The sequence below is a fragment of the Branchiostoma floridae genome, chromosome 1 (genome assembly GCF_000003815.2).
Source record: "Branchiostoma floridae strain S238N-H82 chromosome 1, Bfl_VNyyK, whole genome shotgun sequence".
Taxonomy (NCBI): Eukaryota; Metazoa; Chordata; class Leptocardii; order Amphioxiformes; family Branchiostomatidae; genus Branchiostoma; species Branchiostoma floridae.
Genome location: NC_049979.1, coordinates 28,586,865 through 28,606,766, shown reverse-complemented (window position 1 = coordinate 28,606,766; position 19,902 = coordinate 28,586,865). Strand labels below are relative to the sequence as shown.

Here is a 19,902-nt window from a genome sequence, read left to right as displayed (position 1 = left end):
TTGTTCGCTAATTGTTAGCTTTTAGACATCCATAATGTATGTCATATCCGTCTGAAGAGAAGGAAATGTAACAGTGAGCTAAAATTATAGACTGGACTTCATTTACATTTAGAAGACATTTTTTATTGGTCGAGCGCTTTGAAATATCAAGAAATAGACACAAAATATCATGAGTTCCATGATTAACTTTTTGTTGTTCTTTTTTTTTTACAGTCAGTGTGTCTTTAATTTTTGTTTTTATGTTGTTACCGCAAACTTCCCGACCGGGCCCCCGGTTTGGACTTATGATCCTTGCATTAAAGACCATAACGTCTTCAAGTTTCATTTCATAATGAAAAAATTCTGCAAACTTTCATAATAAAAAATGATATAAGACTGCCAATTCAAAATATAATATACTTTAGCTAAACCCTTCCCATAAAAGGAGTATTACGAGTGAAAAAATCAATTAACCGTTTTTAAGGGGATTTGAATGCAAAGATGGATGTGTCTGATAGTTACTAGGAAACAAATCCTGTATGAAAGAAGGTATAAGAAGTAATTTGCCACATAATACGAATCGAATCAGAAAGGCATAACCGAACACCTCAATAGCAAATAATCTGTTAGTTTTTACCTCAAACACTGTAGAGTATAATTATAAAGTGTATTTCATCGTAGATTGAGTCAGTTATATAGAAAGTAGATTCCTTCACTTTAGGTACACAAGTAGCTCTTAACAATTAATATTCCTCAAGCGTTTTGACAAGCTGACTATTGATAAACCATACATTTTTGCCATTACCAAGAAGCCTAACTTCTGTTAGACTATATCTGCGATACTTTTATCTTAACTGTAACCTGTACTTAGCTCTGTTGGGCAAACGTGTATATTTACAATAAAAGTCTTCATTCATTCATTCGTTCATTCATTCATTCATCTATTCATTTATCCATCCATCCATTCATCTATCCATCAATCTATCTATCCATCCATGTATTCATTCATTATGTTTCCCGAAGGAGAAACATAGTTTATCCATTCATTCATTCATTCATTCATTCATTCATTCATTCATTCATTCATTCATTCATTCATTCATTCATTCATTCATTCATTCATTCATTCATTCATTCATTCATTCATTCATTCATTCATTCATTCATTCATTCATTCATTCGATACCACCATTAAGTTTAGTTGCTCCTTGGTAAGAAAATGATTTGTGCTTTTGCTTACACCGGAAAATAGGGGAGACTGAAAACGGATAGTTGACTCAAGCCTGCCCACAGTATAAGCGTTTCGCAGCCGGTAGTGGTCACATGTCACATGACGACGTGTACATGTTACTGTTTGGAAACAAAACCCTCACCTCACCGCTGGATGGAAGGGCTGCGTCATATATTCTGGCAGCGGGCCCGGGTCCAGTGTTTTCATAGCGCGCCTTTCTGGGGCAACCTACCAGCTTTCTTGACCGGGCAGTAAACCTCATGTGATTGGCCTGACTCACTGGCTACGTAAGCGCTCAGCTGTCGAGAAGGCAGGAAGGGAAAGTAGTGTTTACATCGAGGCCGGCCATAACAGACCGGAGAACCGAGCTAGAGAGAGAGAGAGAGAAACGATCGTTGCCATTGACATCGTACCGTGCCATCCGTATCCATTGTACCTTGGGGATTTGGCGGGAATCAAGCACAGCTATACTCAGGTGAGCGCCACTTTCTTGTCACACCTGCGTGTATTGTCTGGGGGGAAGTGACAATGGTAAAAGCAACGGGAGAATCGCTATGTGTACATGGCGCCTATACAGAGGGTTCCGTGCAGTGAGATAGATTGAAAGGTAGGGTTATTGTGTGTTTCTATTCTTACAACGGGGGTGATTCGAGGCCGATATACATGACACAGACGTTGCGTGTCAGCTGGCGACTTATTATCCATTCTGCCGGGGGGATTTTGTTTGGAAATCGATCGCAAGCGCACGCGTGTTGTCCCAGAATATAGAGTAGTACCAAATCCTTTGTCTCGATCCACATAGACCGCTCTCTCCACGTTGCAACCGTATACGGTATATGTATGTGTGTGTGTCGATCAAGTGGGTTATATTTTCCACAACACGTATACGCCTGGGCGTTCCCGAAGGACGTCTGTATGCATCTGTAAGTAGAAATATATTTCGTCAGCATATTAGGTGTTTTTTATCAGGTGGGTAAGTGATTGTCACGCAATTGCGCATGTCGCGCGGGCTGTAACAGAGTCTTGCGCAACAATAACAAAGACGAGTAGGCCTGAATCGTGGCAACCTTGAGGTGACTTGTAGTCAGTTTTATCACTGTAAATGAAGTAATTTGGTTCGCCCTGTGAGGTAAACCGTAAAAGGTGTCCCCAAATCCCGGTCAGTGCTTCAATACCAATAGTTCACAGTACAAGGTCTGGTCTCATACATTTTTAATTGTATAGGTGGTAACGTCACCAAAAAAAAAAAGGTAAGGTAGAAAATTTACCGCGAGAGCGCCAAGGGTCGGCATAGGTATAAACGGGGGCATATAAGTTGTCGCGACCGTAATGTTAGATTTTAAGCCACCACTTTGTTAATCGACACCGAAGTATCGTGCCACGAGATCTAAAGGCCTTGGATCACCTTTGTTTTTGTTTCTTATTCTTGGCGCCAAAACAACACCACACCTGCATACAGACCGTAATGTCATGTGATTGATATTGCGCAACGACCCTCTCTTTGTGATATATTCCGTTCGTTAGTACAATTATATACAAACTGCGTCACACACAAAACGCCCAAAGCGTGTATTTTTCTCTCCAGATAAACACCGTATATTTTATCGGCGCCCCTTTCTCGATTCCTCGTGGCCTACAGGAAGTAAATAAAAGAATCACATGACCATGACGTCATTTGTTGGTAATTTTCCAACCACGTCCTGTGAGTCTTGGTAGGACCGTAGGAGATATCCTCTGGGGTTCTGTAAGTGATAGCTACAGGAAATTGACTCGTGTTTTGATAGACTTTTAATATGAATGTTGAACAAAACATTTGTTCATTGAAAGGAACTTCCTTGGGTGAATAAATGTTTTTGAAAGGTTGGGCAATGGTTGTCCGGTCGGCGGTTCGGTGAAACCTACAAACTTATTTTCTCGGACTGACTGATTTTCGGAAAAATAAGGAAAAATTGCGACGTCATTTGAAATATTTCATATCTTGTCTCTGGTAGTGCCACACATTGGCATTTAGGTGCTAAGGTCTCCAAAGCCGATCAAAAGCCTTAAGGGCCCAGATTTTTCAAGACGTTAAAGGCACAGAAATAAGAAATTCTCAACAATTCGCTAAAATACGGTAAATATCTTTACCGAGTACTGCGTGGCACAGCTGGACTATCTGACAAACAAAGGAAGGGTGTAAAAATCAAAGAAGAAAGAAACAAAGAAAGAAAGAAAAGTGAGTTATATACAGGACAACCAGAAGAAAGGATGGCCACGTGTTATACTGTGGCAAAAAGGCATGATGCACCAGCGTAAAGATAAGCAAAAATAACACAGAAGGAAGGAACAGGGAAAAGTGTATAGAGGTAAACGAGCAAAAAATATACGTTTGTTTCTTCACGTTTCTTTGTTATCAGTCAGTTTGGCCAGGTAGGAAACTGCCCTCCCCTCCCCTGGGAGTCAAGTGGTTTCTTCCGTGTGCAGAAGAAATGCCCGGAAGGACATTTGCGATTGTGTAGCTCAATCCCGATTTAGTAACAGCTGGTAGAAACAAGGTTGCTAAGGGGTCTTCCCGGGGTTCGAAAAAGGGGGACAAGGTTGCAAAGGGGACTTCCCTTGGTCCAAATAAGAGGAATATTATATATAGATTCACACGTCACAAGTCTAGCGACAAAATATACCTGTAAAATTGGACCTGATTGACACAAAGGGGCGATCAAGAGTGTTTGCGTGACTCCAGAAAAGATTTGCAGGCGTCGGTCCGCGTGTTTTGTATCGCTGTTTACTTGAAGTAAACCGACGGCCTTGACGGGAAAGCTGTGTGCCATTAAGCCACTGCGCTGTCGTGTCTACACGCTTTAGTAGCACACGTTGGCACCATTGTCTTTCACGCTATTGGTTACCTCCAAGCAGAGGTTGGTGGGGGAAAATTGCGACCTTTCTTAGGGACTGTTCAATATTCGAAGTGGGGATGGTGGTGCAATGAGTGTCCATTAAAAAATCCAATGGCCTGTCCATGCTATAAAAAAAATCAAGTGCACCATCCCTCCCCCCTCGATAATATCGTACAGCCATTAATCATATGCTCGTTAGCGGCAGAAAGCCAACGGGGCAAATAAAAAGAAGGTTACTTCCTCCCAATCAAACTCTGCCTTGAGAGTACCTGTTTGTAATTGTAGAACTGCAGCCTGCTGACAAAAACAAAACTGAGTTTCACGAATTTTCTCTGATTTTCTCGCGGGAAGTCGTTGCATGGTGCGATCGCGTGACTTCTCCCAACAATCAAAATATTGCCACATGAAAGACCTTTCACAGCGAGAGTACCTGACTCAACGGAATGAAGCCGAGCGATCAAATGGTCGTTTGTTTGTGTAGATGTAAAGATAAGAATCTTGCCTTGTATGCGTCTGTGCCTGTGTCTTACCTGTAATTACAGTTAGCTTACTCAGACTTAGTAATACGTATTATTTATAGGGAAACTAGCGACCACTTCTGTGTTTCTTTTTATAGCATTGTAATCACTGAGATAATGCCATGACGTGTACGGGAAACGCACTCTAAACAAGCCCTAATTTGCATAATTAAAACACCATAAGGTTGGTCTTAATCAAAGTTACCTGCAGGTAAAAAATCATTAGAATCCATTCTTCCCTTCAAAATTTATCCTATTTCAAAATCTGCAACTGAAACTTCCTTTGCAGTTCCAAAAAAGTCACTAGAGGGCCCCAAGCTTGTGTCTCTTCTTTCCGAGCTCAAGAACTATCTACCAACCAAAAGTCGTTGCCATAGCTTCCATAGAACACAATATACCAAAATCAGAAGTTCTGCTGAAGTTCCAATGAAAACCGTCAGGGGACCCAAAATCCAGTGGCATGAACACCTGCCCCTACTACTAGACAAAAATCAACACAGTATGAGTCATCAACACAAGGGTACGGGCAGGTACGGGCATGTTGCCAAAATTGTCTGAGGAGTTAATCATGTAATTGCCTTTGAAATCTGCCCTATACTCTCTATATGTGTGCGTGACGTGGTTCTGAGTTCAGTATTGACAATACAATACAATCACACAAACATGTACTGTATGCCACGTACGTACGTACACCCCTCTTTTCTGTGTTATGTTGGAATCGCCTGTACATAGCGCTAACAGGTGCATGTCGAACAACCCAAGTGGCCAACCGCCAGGTGGTCGAGTGGTGAACCTCCAGGTGTCCATACCTTGATTAGGAGATGAGAAACAAAAAATAACGGGCCGGCACGGTAGACACATCATTAGCGAGGAAAGGCGCCCTGGTTAGAGATGCACCGTACAATGGTGTTCCCGTGTTCGAGGAGGTGCTTCGAGTACGCTACAACAGCCTTATTTAGTGAGATAGGGTACCTATATCTAGTACTGGCTGTAATAATACAGCAAATGTGAATTCACAGATATATATGCATACCACAAGGAGACAATATTGTGGTGGGCATTTGGGCTCGATATTGGCCAGTAAAATTGTAAATACATCTGTTCATTTTCACAATTTCCAACGGGCTGTAACCGCAAAGGAGGGCCTTGAGCACGCTACAACAGCCTCATTACTCAAATTGGGTACCTACTGGACGTAATGGTACAACAAGGGAATATATTATCATAGGTACGCTTCGCCCGTCCCCTTACTCTTCTATGATGTCACCTTCGTCATTTTTGAATATACTTGCGTAAAAGTAGCGTCAAATTCTGCTTCATTACATTCATATGGACAGTGATTGACCTTGAGCCCGACATTTGGCCCCTGTTTCGTGCCTGCCCTTGGGGTTGTGTTTATTCTGTCGCTTGGGTTTGCTGAGTCGACATTTTAGAAGATTCCTGTCAAGATTTTGGCAAAAACAATTGATTTACTCTCTGACGGTACCCTCGTAAAACGAACAGACACTATGGTTTTGGATACATGTACTACTCTGTAACATCTAACATTTACCCATTGTCCATTTGCTGTGGAAGGTTACCTGGCTTAATATGTCCTTCAATTTTACCGTGACAAGCTGTTGAGGAAGGCGGTCATTATCGGTCAATTGCAAACGGTTAGGTTTTCGATTGCCCACAACAAAATTCGTCGATGGTTGACAAACTATTTTACGTATGTCAGCCATCGCCTATGGAATACAAGCCTGGAATCTAAAACGCACGGTACTGCCCCCCAAAAGCCCGCCAAAATTTACTGAGCAGGTTTGTGCGGATTATGACGTCATACTGTGCAAACAACTGCTCTTGTTTCTATTTTGGGAAGCCTAGAGTCCCGTCTTCCCTTTTTCGTAAATCATTCAACTATTAAACCTGGCATCCAGTCTAACGTGGATTTTTCAGACTTTCTTTGGGGCATGTGAAGCCTTCCGCCGCCGGCAAAATTCTTCCCAAACGGTGGCAGGAGTTTTACGCGGTATACGGCGCAACGCGAAACAGCCAGCGGGCGCAAAAGATTACCCAGGCGACAGTAAGCCCCGTCTGCCCCGAAGAAGGCTCAGTCAAAGGTAGCCCGGCCGAACGAAGATATCCATGGATGCCAGGTTAAAATTTCGCGACACGCATTTTCCTTCCAGTGCAAAATTTATCGCCTCTTTAAGGGAAGATAAGTGTAATTACATGAGACATTACAATGGTACTCGCAGGTGTTCTTTAATCCTTGTCCCACAACCCTTCAGGGGAAATCCCCTAAACTACCGTACATCCGCCCCATAGGCCATAAATTAGTACTCACTACCTTATTATTTCTCTAGTCAAGATATTTATCATTTGTGGGTGACGTTGGAAACCTTCAGGGCAGCTGACCAGTGCATTTTAATCTTGGAAGAAAGCTCGAAATGTCTTGTTATGTTTTCCCTTCACGGAAGGGAAACATTTTGTTTTTGCTCGATTTCTGCTTCCTCTTCTCAAAGCAAATATAGAGGTCAATGACCTGGATCAGACGGCTGTCACGTGTCTATGCAATAGTTACTGGTAAAGCAGCAGACAGCCTGTGATGTTCAATTACATGAGGGTCTGCATGGGGGGGGGGGGGGTCCCAACAACGATTTACGCTGAATTCAGAAGAGCCCCCTACGAATTACGCTAAATCAAGGAAGGCAATTAGCTAAATTTGGTCGACTCGCTACGAATCACGTAGATAAGATGGTTTTCCCTACGAATTACGAGAAATAAGATAGGCTACCTACGCTATACAGACCCTCTTACATTATGTAGCGAGTGTTAGGGCAGAGCAGAGGGGCTGGTTGCCATATATATGAATGTGTTTTGAGTAAGATTAGACAGGGCAGTAATTTGTTAGTCTAGACCATGTGTATTCGCTTTCAATCTTTCTAGTCTTCTCTGTGTCGACCTTTTATTTATTTTTCCATCTACGTGTCCCTTCCTTTTACCACCTGTGGGAAACACGATGTTCGAATAGCCTTGCTTTATTTCCATTAAAAACAACATTGCTGTTGACTGTCCATTTTGTAGAAAAGAAGTGTGACCATCTCTTGTATTTCTTGCCTCCAGAACATTCCTCAGCGGTGAGAAGTGAACCGTCCCTGTAACACCAGACCACATCGGTGATTGACAGTTGGAGCAGAAGGGGAGGAGCTACAAAGTCTCAGGTAACGGATGTTGCGATTGGCCTCGAGTCTTGTCCAGTCTAGCGCGACCTTCAGATGACCTTCCCCCGGACGCGGGAAACATTCTTATCGCAATTTTCTAACATGTTATAGGGAGCAACCACTATTGGTCATGGTGTATGCGTGTTTAAAAGATAGGCACGTAAATGTAATCGTTTGAAATAAATATGCGTGCGCAATATTTTTACCTTCTACAGTGAGGAGAATAAATCGAAAACATCGCACTCAAAAACAAATATCGGAAAGGGGGTTGTCATCAATAGCCACACAAAAAGGTCTTTCCTTGATGTATTTGCAATGTCAATCGGCATAGAGAGATGCACTAAGTCCTGTTTGTTGTCATGTTTATGCTGTGTATTGTTTGGCCATGATTGATCATCAGAGGTGTCTAGTGCATGTTTATGGTTACCTTGTCTCCGGCAGTTAGATCCTTGTGTGTCTGATCTGCGTGTGAAGGACTTTGCAGTTTTGTTGACAGAAAAACATGTAATTTTTACTTTGGTTTGGCGGACACCGGTAAGTTTTAGAAGATGCTGTTGTATAATAATGGACAATTGACGTCAGAAATCAGAAATTAATATTTTGAGTTTATACAGAGGGAATTTTTTATGCAAATCAAGTCCTTCTGTCGGTCTTCATGAAAGCTACATGCAGGTAAAAAAATCATGAAAATTAATTAGCCGTTTCTTGACCTGTCCTGTTTTAAAGTCTGTGACTGAAACCTCCCTTGAAATCCCAATGAAAGCAGCTAGAGGGCCCAAATTCAATATCGGTACTTTCTGACCAGAAATATCTACCTCTCAAGTTCACAACCAAAAATCGTGGCCATAGCATGTCCGGAAGTCGAGATATCAAAACCGAAATGTTCGCTGCAGTACCGTATCTATACGCCAGAGGGCAAAGAAATCTAACAATTTCAAGGTCTTCTATGATCAAGACCTAGCCTCATACTAAATATCAAGAGAAACCCACCAGGTCTTCTAGAGTTATGCTGTTTATACACAAAAAGACATAGACACACACACTCTCTCTCTCTCTCTCTCTCTCACACACACACACACACACACGTACACTCACACACACACACACACACACACACACACACACAAACAAGCGCAACCAAAACGTAACCTACGTGGAAAAGGTAATAAGCAGTTAGCCGTTCAGGGAATGAAATGTGATACTTGTGATAAATGTACCTGTCGTGATAGACGAGACAGGAGACAGGACAAGTCATCAATATATTATACTAGCCCTAAGGCTATATCATTAGCCGCACCCACTTTTTACAGGTAGATGTTATCATGCATACGCACCGAGATGTACCTTTGTTCGCTATTTTATAATGAATGAAGACCTTTATTGTATGCTTTTACCCAACCGAGCTAAGTACAGGAGACAACAAAGACAAAATCTACATGTAAACGTAGCGTAGATCTATATAGATCTACCATAAACGTTTTCTTTTCGGTTCTTTGTAATGGTGAAAATGTAGGATTGTCTGGGTTTAGTAATTTTCGGTTTGTCAAAACGCGTGAGGAATATGATTTTTCATTGCTACTCATATGTATAAAGTGAGGGAATCTACTTTCAATATAACTGTACCAACTGTCTAAATAGGATATTTCTGTCCTATTAGTATTACATCGTACAATCTACTATCAAGTGCACTTCATCTTTTGCAGTGTCGGCGGTTTGCGCTTGCAGGTAAAAACCGAGGCTTATTTTACCTAAGGCCATGTTGATTTGAATACATGGATGACATCCGCTGGGAACCCCAAAATTGCCGCGAGTAAAAACAAACATTGCTTTCATTATGAAATCTAAGTGTCCAAGAAGGTTGAGCGAATGACTGTGGCCTAACCTCGATAAGTACTGGGGACTTATCACAAAACGTACGGTCAAAAATAACGTTATGTGGCTTATATATCGTCGTCTGCAATACTACAACGACTGCCCCTTCTGGCGCCGAAAAAGGTTAGATTACACTCAAGTCGGAATAGAAAGTCAGCAAATGAAAGTTTTAACATTCGCAAGGCATCACCTAGAAGCGGTATTTGCTTTGAACTTGGGTCTTGATTATTGAAGCGGTACAGTTGACAGTTGCCACGATACAGGTGTTTATATGGAATCAAGCCAAATGGTGAGAAAGGTTCATGTCAGACTTCAAAGCAGGAGGTATCGTTAGGTCTACGTACGGTACTTTAATGCGCTGCCTTTCAACCCGAAAGGCACCAAATTGAGGTAAAATTCTCCATCGTGTTTACAAAGGCTGTCTACACTCTTGTAGGGAATGCTAAATATTCGGAGCCTTAGATTCAGCCTGTCAACTGCTGGGATCGATATCGTTATTTTTTGACACAGCAAGTTTTAGAAACCCCCGTGGAATTGCGGTATTTTGAACATGGTTTTCAAAGTCTTAGTAACGGTTAGGGTTTCGGTCACAAGAAGCATAGAGGTCTTAGGTCAGAATTCCCTGATATGCTACCTTCATTGTGACCTTGGGAATGACACTTTACATGACTTTTGAACTCCTTAGTCTACCAAGGTGTAAAAATGGGTGCCTGAATTCGGTTGGGGAGGTAAAGGCGCTGGAAGGAGAGGGAAGGGCTCCGCTTTCCAGTACCGTGCCCTAGACAAAGTGGATAATAGCCCATTGCCCCAGGGCTTTAAAACAGATAACGGGACTACATTTACATATACTCTGTTTTGCATTGGCTTACCTGTTTAGCTGCTTCAAAAGACACTTTTTTTCAAAATACTCTTACAATGCCTCCTTCAATTCTCACGGTCGCCACTTCGAGATGACGTCAATCTCCATAGAACGGGAAGCGATGTGGAAGAATGATATAATGCAACATTTAGCCTAAACACTACCCGCATTATGTATTAAATCCAAGAGTTATTACATGATCTCTTTTGTGAGAGAAAATTACTCAGTGCTCAAATCTACTGCCCCATCTTTTAGAGCTCATTGCTTTTGATAACGTAATGCCTTGGTTATTATGCACGAGCACGTCTCCTTTGAGCATACCACTAGGGATATTGATATACTGTAAACAAAGTTCAGTAGTATTTACCTGTACAACGTGACGGAATGGTGTTATCCTAGCGCTATGAATATTTAAGACAGGTATGTTTTTGTAGCATGACCCCAAGCGGCCATTGCATGCAAGGATTAAATAAGTCCAAAGTGTTTTCTTTCTGTGAAGCTATAAGGCCACGCCAATTTTATATGTTGCTTCTTGGATGCGACTGTCCGTTTTTTTTCATAATCAGAAAAAATTGTGTCCCTAGAAAAAATAATATAGGTGTTGCTATCACAACCTGTAAATATTATATTACCATTCAGAGCCACAAACACATAATTTCAGTCTAAAAGCAATGCCTTTTATTCAGAACATAAGTAACAATTCAAAAGCAAGGGGTTGTTGTATAAAACGTGCTAACAAACTCCTCAGGCCCTTTTTTTGTTATTTAAGCCGTATATCTTCACCTTTTCAAAAAACATATTGTCGCTACAATTGTTTCTGCAAAAATCCGAGAAGCAACAAATAAATTTGGTGTGGCCTAAAGACTAAAAATAAGTCACTATTTGAACGAGACAAACCACGAGTACTACTTGGATAAAGACTGTGTTCCGTGACCTTGCATTCTCGTCATCAAGCATAACTCATTACGATTATTATAGAAAAATAGCTAACACTTTACTTCCAACACTGAATTATAGGGACTTATCCCTCTCAATGGTATAATGTATTCTACCAACACAGATGAACTTTCATGCTCATTACGATTATGCCATTTTTTCAGGGTCGAAAAAAAGTCGTTTCCTGTGACCACCGCGGGCCAGCAATGGCAACAGGCCCAGCAGCTCCCGCCACCGAGCAAGTCTCGCCGCCCGACTCTCGCGAGACTGTTGGCAACATCACCACCTTCGTCAGCGGCATGACCAAATTCCACAACAACCCGGACCTCAGTGACATTGTGCTAAGGTTAGAACCTTGTTGTTGTTGTTTCCTACCGGAGGAATAAACAAGGTTACAAGTGGGAAAAGGGGCCAGTCTGTGCAGTTTGCGGTCCTTTTTTCGATTTTGGCCGTGACCCCCTACATGGTCCCTGCGGAGGACTACCTAGCTACCCTATGGTATAAGGTTTAAGATAAGGATTGGTAGTTGTATTAGAAAAAACTCTTCTTCTGTAGGTTCGTGAACTTTCGTTTCAGTTTTATTTATCAGTTTTATGTAAATCATTGCGTTACGAGGCAAAAGTCCATTTATTCATAAAATTTCTATGAATTTCTTCTCAGTTTATAGTAATTTCTAACGTTACTCCGCTATCAAGAAGGTAGCCTATGTCAGTTGTTTTAAAAGAGTATTTAGTGATGTCCAGTTGATGGTTTCAAACTGCAATATTTTGAAAATACACGTTGTGTATAATCACCGTTCGTGGACTTGATATCCCCATTTCTTTATTTTCAAAAAACGACGGATTTAGGTTACCTCGCGGATAAAGGTGAGGTGCGTGCCTTCATTGAGTATGTATTTATCATAATCTTCATTCTTTTAACAGAGTGGGACCAAATGTATACTACGCACACAAGTTCGCGCTGGCGCGTTCCAGCGACGTCTTTCACACCATGTTGGCCGGCCAACTTTGGGCAGACTCCAAGAAGTCCGAAATCGTCCTCAAGGAGTCCAGCGCGTGCGAAGAAGTCTTCACCGAATTCCTCAAGTACTTTTACTGCGGCCAGGTGACCTTAGAGATAGACACTGCCGTCCCGCTTTTACTTCTAGGCGACAAGTACAACGTGGAGTCTATAAGGACAGAGTGTGAGAAGTTTATGAGGAGGAAAGTCCAAGGTGGTAACGCGAGGGCCGCTGTCATGTACATGCACTACGCTAGGATGTACGGCTTCGAAGAGTTGGAGGAGAAATGCTTCGACGCCATCTCCAGAAATTTCGCGAGCGCAGTGGCCATGCCCGAGTGGCTGGAACTAGACGTGCAATACGTAGGGGAACTCTTACAGTGCACCACGCTTATAGTAGAGAACGAGTTCGCCGTGTTCAAGGCGATGCAGGACTGGGTTTTGGCGGAGTACAGGGAGGCCCAGGCCGGGGAGAACTTGATCAGGCTGCTGCCGCACGTCAGGTTCTCTCAGATGCTCCCCCAGCAGTTGGTGAACGTGGAACGGTCCGCCATAGGACAGAAGTTCCCGCTTCTCCTCAGCCCCTTCATCAACGAAGCCTACCGGTTCCGGTCTCTGGCGGGACAGGTGAGCTCAATTCGAAGAACGCACCTTGCGGGTTTTCATAAAACTGCAGTAATACACTTACATACAGGGTCGCATATTTTTAAATGCCTGTATAAAAGATACTTTTCATAAACTGCTGTAGGTGTCATACACTTGCATCCAGGAACGCTTGTCTTATTCCTGTGTAGAAGATACTAATGCACCTTGCAGAATTTTATAAAACGTCGCCTTGCAGCTTTTCATAAAACTGCAGTGGATGTCATACACTTCGATCCAGTGACACATTTCTTATATTCCTATGAAAAAAGATACCAATTTACCTTAGCAATTTACCTTAGTTTTTTTTTCATAAAACCGCACCTTGAACAGCTGCACGTATCGTAAGTCGTATCAGATTAAGTCGTGTTCTATCTTTTGACCTCCCACAATTTACTTAGTTTCATTGTTCAACTGACAAAGAAACGTTTTGTGTCGTCTGCACTCTAGGTGGGAGGTTTCCATGACAACAAGTTCCTGCCACGTGACTACACGGCCAAAGAGTGGTGCACATTCCTGAGGCTCCAGCTGTCCGACATCCGCCGCTTCCAGCACAACGTCAGGACCATCAGCCTCGACTCACCCGTGCCCAACGAGGTACCGTACGACACGTTGTTGCAACCATTTTCAACGTATTGTGGTTAATGTGCATATTTTTGAGGGAGGGGTCTCTTAAACGTGCAAGAGAAACCTTCTCGAGTACGGAAGTTCCATTTTACGTCCCTTCTAAAAGACGGTGTATGCCCAATCGAGATATCTTGATCCAAACACATCGCAATACAACGCATACACATATATATGATGAATACGATTCAAATACAAATCTGTTCTGGGTCAGAACACCATCCACACACGAGTCTGTCCTTAGTACTGAACACAATTCACCCACAGATCTGCCCCTGGTGCTTAACACCATAGACACACAACCCTGTTCCTGGTACTGAACACCATCCACACACAGACATGTCCCTGGTACTGAACACCACCCCCACACAGGCTTGTCCCTGGTTCTGAACACTATCCACACACAGGCCTGTCACTGGTGTTGAATACCATACATACAGACCTGTCCCTGGTGCTGAACACCATCCACACACAGACCTGTCCCTGGTGCTGAACACCATCAACACACAGACCTGTCCCTGATGCTGAAAACCATCCACACACAGGTTAACACACCTATCTCCTGCCCTGAACACTATCGGCACAGAGACCTTTGACCGGCCCTTCTGATCATGAACACAATCTACACACATGAAAATGCATCTGGATAAATGCTTTGCACTTACCCCTGATGCTCAGAAATAGGGTTAATATTCACAGAGGTTTGTATTGCAGATACATGTCAGCGTGGTCCTTTCTGGCCCGGGATGTCATTTTAACGTGGTTTCAATGCCTTTCAATAGGTTCATTCCGAAGATTACATGTGGAACATCGCATTCCAACTGAACTACATCGGCAAGCGTTTCCGGTCCGGCCTGGGCAGTAACGCCACCCTACACAAGTACGAGTGCCTGGCGATCAAGCTCACGCCACTCAAAATCTGCCCACGTGACCGCAGCTTCGAGATCTCGCTCCTCGTGTACGACCGAGACGTGAACGTGGCGCAGATCATCAGGCGGTCGGCCACGGTGAAAGCTACCCAGGCCACGCACCGGGAGTCGTACGCCATCCAGGCCGCCACAGGCTTCCGCTTCGGGATGCCGTCCTTCGGTCAGCAGGACTCCGTCACTGTGGAACAGTTCTTCGAGGAGAACGAGCTCGGCCCGGACTCGCCATACGTCAAGGAGAGCGCCATCAACGTAGCCGTCATCATCAAGCCGCATGTAGAGTAGGTCGTGCAACAGTGCAACGTTATCGTTCGACAGTCGTACGTCGTACGGTCGTCGTGCGCTCAGAAACGGTCATACGGTCTCCGTGCGCTCGTGCATGCATGTGTACTGCACTGGAAAATTTAGCTTGACTTAACCTTGATTCGGGAAAGGTTGTCTTGGATCCTTGTCACAGCTTTTTAAAACATTCTATGACTTAAAAATTGCACGACGACCTGCGACGAACGCGACTGCGCCATTAACTGTACAAACTACTTTAATTTTCTCTATTTTTTAAAAACTAATTTCATTTGTTTGTAAGTATTTACATGTAACCACGGACGTGATTAAAAACTCACTATGGTATATATACTTGGGCATACGGCCATCTTATCCCTGTACAATACTTAACAAAAAAAGGACATTCTGCAATGCTCTTCAATGCAATATAGTTACTTACTTGGGTTAAGATGTATCACTGTCATATTTTGCAATGAATTCCAAATTCAAAGGGTTCCTTCCAAGTTTAGAACAAGATTAAGTGTTGTCAATAGATAGAGAGAGAATACGTCACGTCTTTTGGTAATGGTCCGTGGATCAGAGTTAGATTGGAGAAAAAGTGTGGCTCGTTTCAGTGTTACTTTTCCCGACCTTGTCAAAGAACGTCATTCCTAAAGCTGGTATTTTGCCTGGACGTAAGCATGCTAACGGCGTTGCTGCGTCCTTAATTAGATTTGTATCACTTCAAACTTTTAAATGGGAATATCATGCAAATTTTACAAGCATGACGAACAAGACAACAAAACATACAAAGCGTAAAAGATTCGTTTTTATCGATGAAATTCGTTAAGCGCTCTGTCAAATCGCAGCGAGGTCGCAAACGTGCCGCAGTTTCTGTGAGATACCCACTTTAGGTAGGTCCCTGAAAGTTGAGTTTGTTGGTAGTCTATAGACCGCTGTCAGAATGTAAGCTGGACCAAAGTTACGTTGAGACACATACATGATAGAGACTAGGTTGAGTATCAAGACGATGTGTTTAGTCAATGTTTCAATTGCTTTTGATGAATTTCTGACTCAGGTGATTTGCTGACAAAATCACTTGATCTTGGACACTATGCGATAGGCCATATGAGATAGCTGCGACCTCATTTCACTAAAATTACCAAAAATGTTAGAAAAAAAACATTTGAATGCCACGCAGAAGACCCACGGAGCAAGAAATCTTTAAGTTGTACACAATTCCCGATGATTTTGATAATTTTTGAAAATGAAAAAAAAAACTAACAACAAACTATGGTGTTTGTCCGAGATCATCTGATAAGTTACACACAATCTACAGAATGAAGCCAAAGGTGCTACCAAAGTTCCTGCCCAGTGTTCTTTTTGTACAGTTTTGATCATTATCTATTTATATATCATATACAGTATGTACCTTGTAAGTCAAACATGTTGAGACATGGCATTGTATCGTCTGTTTGGCAATGTTAGATTTACCCTGGAAGCCAGACTCTAGCCGGATTGGCAGAGGATCTGTTCGGCAGCTTAGATAATGAGTCCGATATCTATTGACGAGAAGTCCTCGGGAGTGTTAATTTAGGTCGGCGGGAAAAACTGCCTAGGGTCCCGAACAGATTCTCTGTCAGGCCCCGGCCCGGCTAGAGTCTGGTTCCCAGGGTATGTTAGATCTGGACTTAATGTAAGTCAGTAGCTTGGGATGGTGTTCTTCTCACAATTTCGCGACAAAAAATTATTGTAGATAAAAAGAGATTGATGACATAAAGCAATAAGCTACGCCCAGCTTTAAGCGTCGCGCTTTACAACATTTTTTTTCTCCAGCTCTGCGGCCTGTGCGTTACCTAAAGCGGGTATCTCGCCAACTTGTTGCCTGAAATGGGGATATTTTGGGAAATTTCAATCACAATTAGCAAAATTTCACGAACTAGACGCGATCAGTCTAAATCTCTTATTTGACGTATCTCAATCATTGTACGTTGATTCTAATTTAGTAGTTACACTGCGATTTCCATTGAAGTTATATCTAATTTGGCCATTTTGTTTGTAGAGGGCACGTATTGGAAAAAAAATTGGCGAACAATTCGCAAAGTTTCCACAATAAACCATCGTCAACAGGCGCGACCCGAATACCCGCTTTAGGTCAGAAAAGCATTCCCGTTATTGGTGATAACTATTGTTCTTTCTTTTCCTGCATGGTTCGCTTCAGAAGTTGTGCTTTAAAGGATAAAGGACACGACCAAAACCTTGCTTGACAAGGGTGTTTTATCATTCCAATTCTTCGTTCCTATTTTTTACTTAGCCTTTGCAATACATAGCTCTGCTTGCGTTGTAAGTCTTAGCTCTGCTTGAAAGATTTTTGTGCATAGATTTAAGAAAAGCATGCAACACTGCGCTGTTCACTACACATAGCTCTACATCTGACTTGTTCATTCAAGCCTTTGCTATCACCAAGCTGACACCAAGCTCTGTAGAATGCAGAAACATTTGCTAATGAGAACGCTGTGCATGTATAGGAATACACATAATGGTGACCAACGTTTGCATTGTATTTATTATGAACATTGTATCAAACTATTGATTCTTTGTATTATGACATTGTAACATAGTCGTTTTGTTGTTATCTAGCCAGTACGTATATACCATAATGATGTACTTACATTGCAATTTGCTACACTGTATAGAATGTATCCGTATGTTGGCAGTATTTGTAGTAGGACGTTACCACTTGTCAGGACTGTTGATATTTGTAGCAGAGACATTATTGTGGTTGATCACGTGATACTGTTTGATGATTTGAGAGGCCAACTCATACGCCGGGGGAGGGGGGGAGTTGCCAAGGTCATGTAAACATGTAGTTTATACATTAGAATTTACAATAGGACGACCTTCCACTTGTCATTTGGTCCTGCAGGACTCCATGTAATGTAGCGACGACAATATTCAATAAACTCGCTCACAGACACCAATCCGAGTACTCATGCGCAGCGACAGGAATTGTGGGTATTATGTCAAAGGTGAAGGTCAGTGACCTATAAACAGCTCTTGTCCAATTTGCATAACAATGTCTAAATGGGATTTGTTACCGTATCAGGGACATTACCTTTTGACATATCATATTACTGACTATTCCAGTCGCTGTACATGCTTACTTGAAATGGTGGATGAGCTTACAGCGATTTTGATAGCAATCTGTCGGAGGGTTGTTTGCTCTGCAAAATTATGTTACCTTGCCGTTGTACATTCAAACTAAACAATAGCCACTTTATTATATGCTCGTTGTTCTTTGATCTCGTCGTTTTAGTGTGTAGAACCATTGTTGACGTGATAGACACTGTCTGTGACCATTGTGCTGCTATTTAGTCTTCTTTCTTAGACTATGGCAGGATTATTTAGATCTGTGAGACGGATTCGACATGTGAGATGACATATGAAATGTCTTGCAGTGTCATAGTCCATGTTTCTTACCTTCTTTTTTCTTACAGTCACTGTCATTCTGAAAGTAGTGCTCTGTATTGTTTTCACGCGAGAGATTGCGAGATTAACGTTGAATGTACCTCACGTGAGGTCTCACGAGAACTTATTGTGACTTCGGAAATTCACGTACGTGATCACGGTTTGATGTGCTGGCGTGCCATGTTTTTTACAGGAAGTATTTATACTTATGCTGCGTGGTGCACAATCATGTGCAAATGTGTGTGACTGTGAAAATGGACAATGTTGTTGTGGTGCCTTCTCCTGATGTTTAAATTATTTGTTACTTCTTTTGTTTATGATTGCACAATAAAAATTCAATATATGATAAATAGTGTAGTGGATTCTTTCCTTGTTGTGGTGAATATTTTATTCCTAATATCCCTTTACACATTTGTAAGTTATAACTTGCATCTTTGCGTGGTAGTTAGCTCTTTAAGTCGTGTGTGCTTATTTACATGTACATAATGTACGAGTATATTACACACTGTTATCAAACCGCTTTTAGGATTTTTCAAAATCGTTGGTAATTCAAAGTTTGTACAAAACTTAGTGTTACATATTGAGGGCCATCTCTTGCAAAATTATTCTATCCCGCAGAAGCATTAAAAAGGTCTTCCACACATTTTAATTTAACACCACGCGTCAAGTGCATTCTTCGTCTTTCTTACAGCGTTCCATCGTATACTCTACATGCGATGCCATTTCACAAGTCAACTGTAAAACTGGTTGACGTTCATGCGTCACTAGACTGAATAATTTAGTGTTTTTCTCACATTCCAAGATAAACACTCGTCTATTTGGTTTACCATATCTTATTGATTAATGTCAGTGGGATTCCATTTGTCTAAGAATTCAGCACTTCTTGTTTACTTATGTAACTGTTCTACAATGGTAGAAATACGTTGTGTAAACATGTTGATTTTTAGTAATTTATGTGTCTAGGGCATGGTAGTGGTAATTATATAAAATGGATATAGAGTGTTCGTGTAAATGGAACAGAATAACTCTTCAATCTGTCACTATCAAAAACACGTTTTACAAGAAACATACCTCCAATTTTTTTATGTCTGCTCATTACATCTTGGTCACCGAATGACAATGGTCTGGAATTAATGATCTGTGGATAGGAAGGGAAAAAAAGGGCAGGTGTGTTTACCTGTGTGTGGATGGTGATCAGCACCAAGGACAGGCATTTTTACTTGTGTTTCAAGGGGTGTTCAGCACCAAGGACAGATGTCTTGACCTACATGTAAATGGCGCTAAAGGACACGTTGTTACGTGGCACATGTTTGGTCAATCAGGTTAACTATATGTACATTATTTTTTAGTTTGTGTAACATTTGTACTTTGCCACGTGGTAAACAATTAAGTGGGTCGCAACCAATGCAGGAAATTAGTCTGTCTTTGCAAATAAATTGAGTGCCACTTGGAACCGCGTCATCACTGTTACCTGTGGACAGCACCATCCATGGATGTTGGTTAGCGAA

The 19,902-nt window shown here is 42.0% G+C and overlaps 1 protein-coding gene across 2 annotated transcripts; it reads left to right on the top strand.

Moving 5' to 3' along the window:
• The first annotated feature begins 1,356 nt into the window (after positions 1-1,356).
• Positions 1,357-18,744, top strand: LOC118419808 (BTB/POZ domain-containing protein 17-like). Of its 2 annotated transcripts, none has more exons than XM_035826408.1 (6): positions 1,357-1,685; positions 7,710-7,807; positions 11,639-11,820; positions 12,398-13,100; positions 13,566-13,712; positions 14,522-18,744. In XM_035826408.1, exons 3-6 carry the CDS (start codon positions 11,681-11,683, stop codon positions 14,948-14,950), a joined length of 1,419 nt encoding a protein of 472 aa, XP_035682301.1. In that variant the 5' UTR covers positions 1,357-1,685; positions 7,710-7,807; positions 11,639-11,680; the 3' UTR covers positions 14,951-18,744. The 2 variants fall into 2 exon arrangements, with proteins under 2 accessions (XP_035682301.1, XP_035682311.1); XM_035826418.1 differs by lacking the exon at positions 1,357-1,685 and adding an exon at positions 1,793-1,817.
• The last annotated feature ends 1,158 nt before the right edge of the window (positions 18,745-19,902 follow it).

Coding starts and splice junctions, on each gene's coding strand:
- LOC118419808 (XM_035826408.1), top strand. CDS start 11,681: ATGGCAACAGGCCCAGCAGCTCCCGCCACCGAGCAAGTCTCGCCGCCC. Junction 11,821..12,397: donor CTCAGTGACATTGTGCTAAG/GTTAGAACCTTG, acceptor TTCTTTTAACAG/AGTGGGACCAAATGTATACT. Junction 13,101..13,565: donor TCCGGTCTCTGGCGGGACAG/GTGAGCTCAATT, acceptor TCTGCACTCTAG/GTGGGAGGTTTCCATGACAA.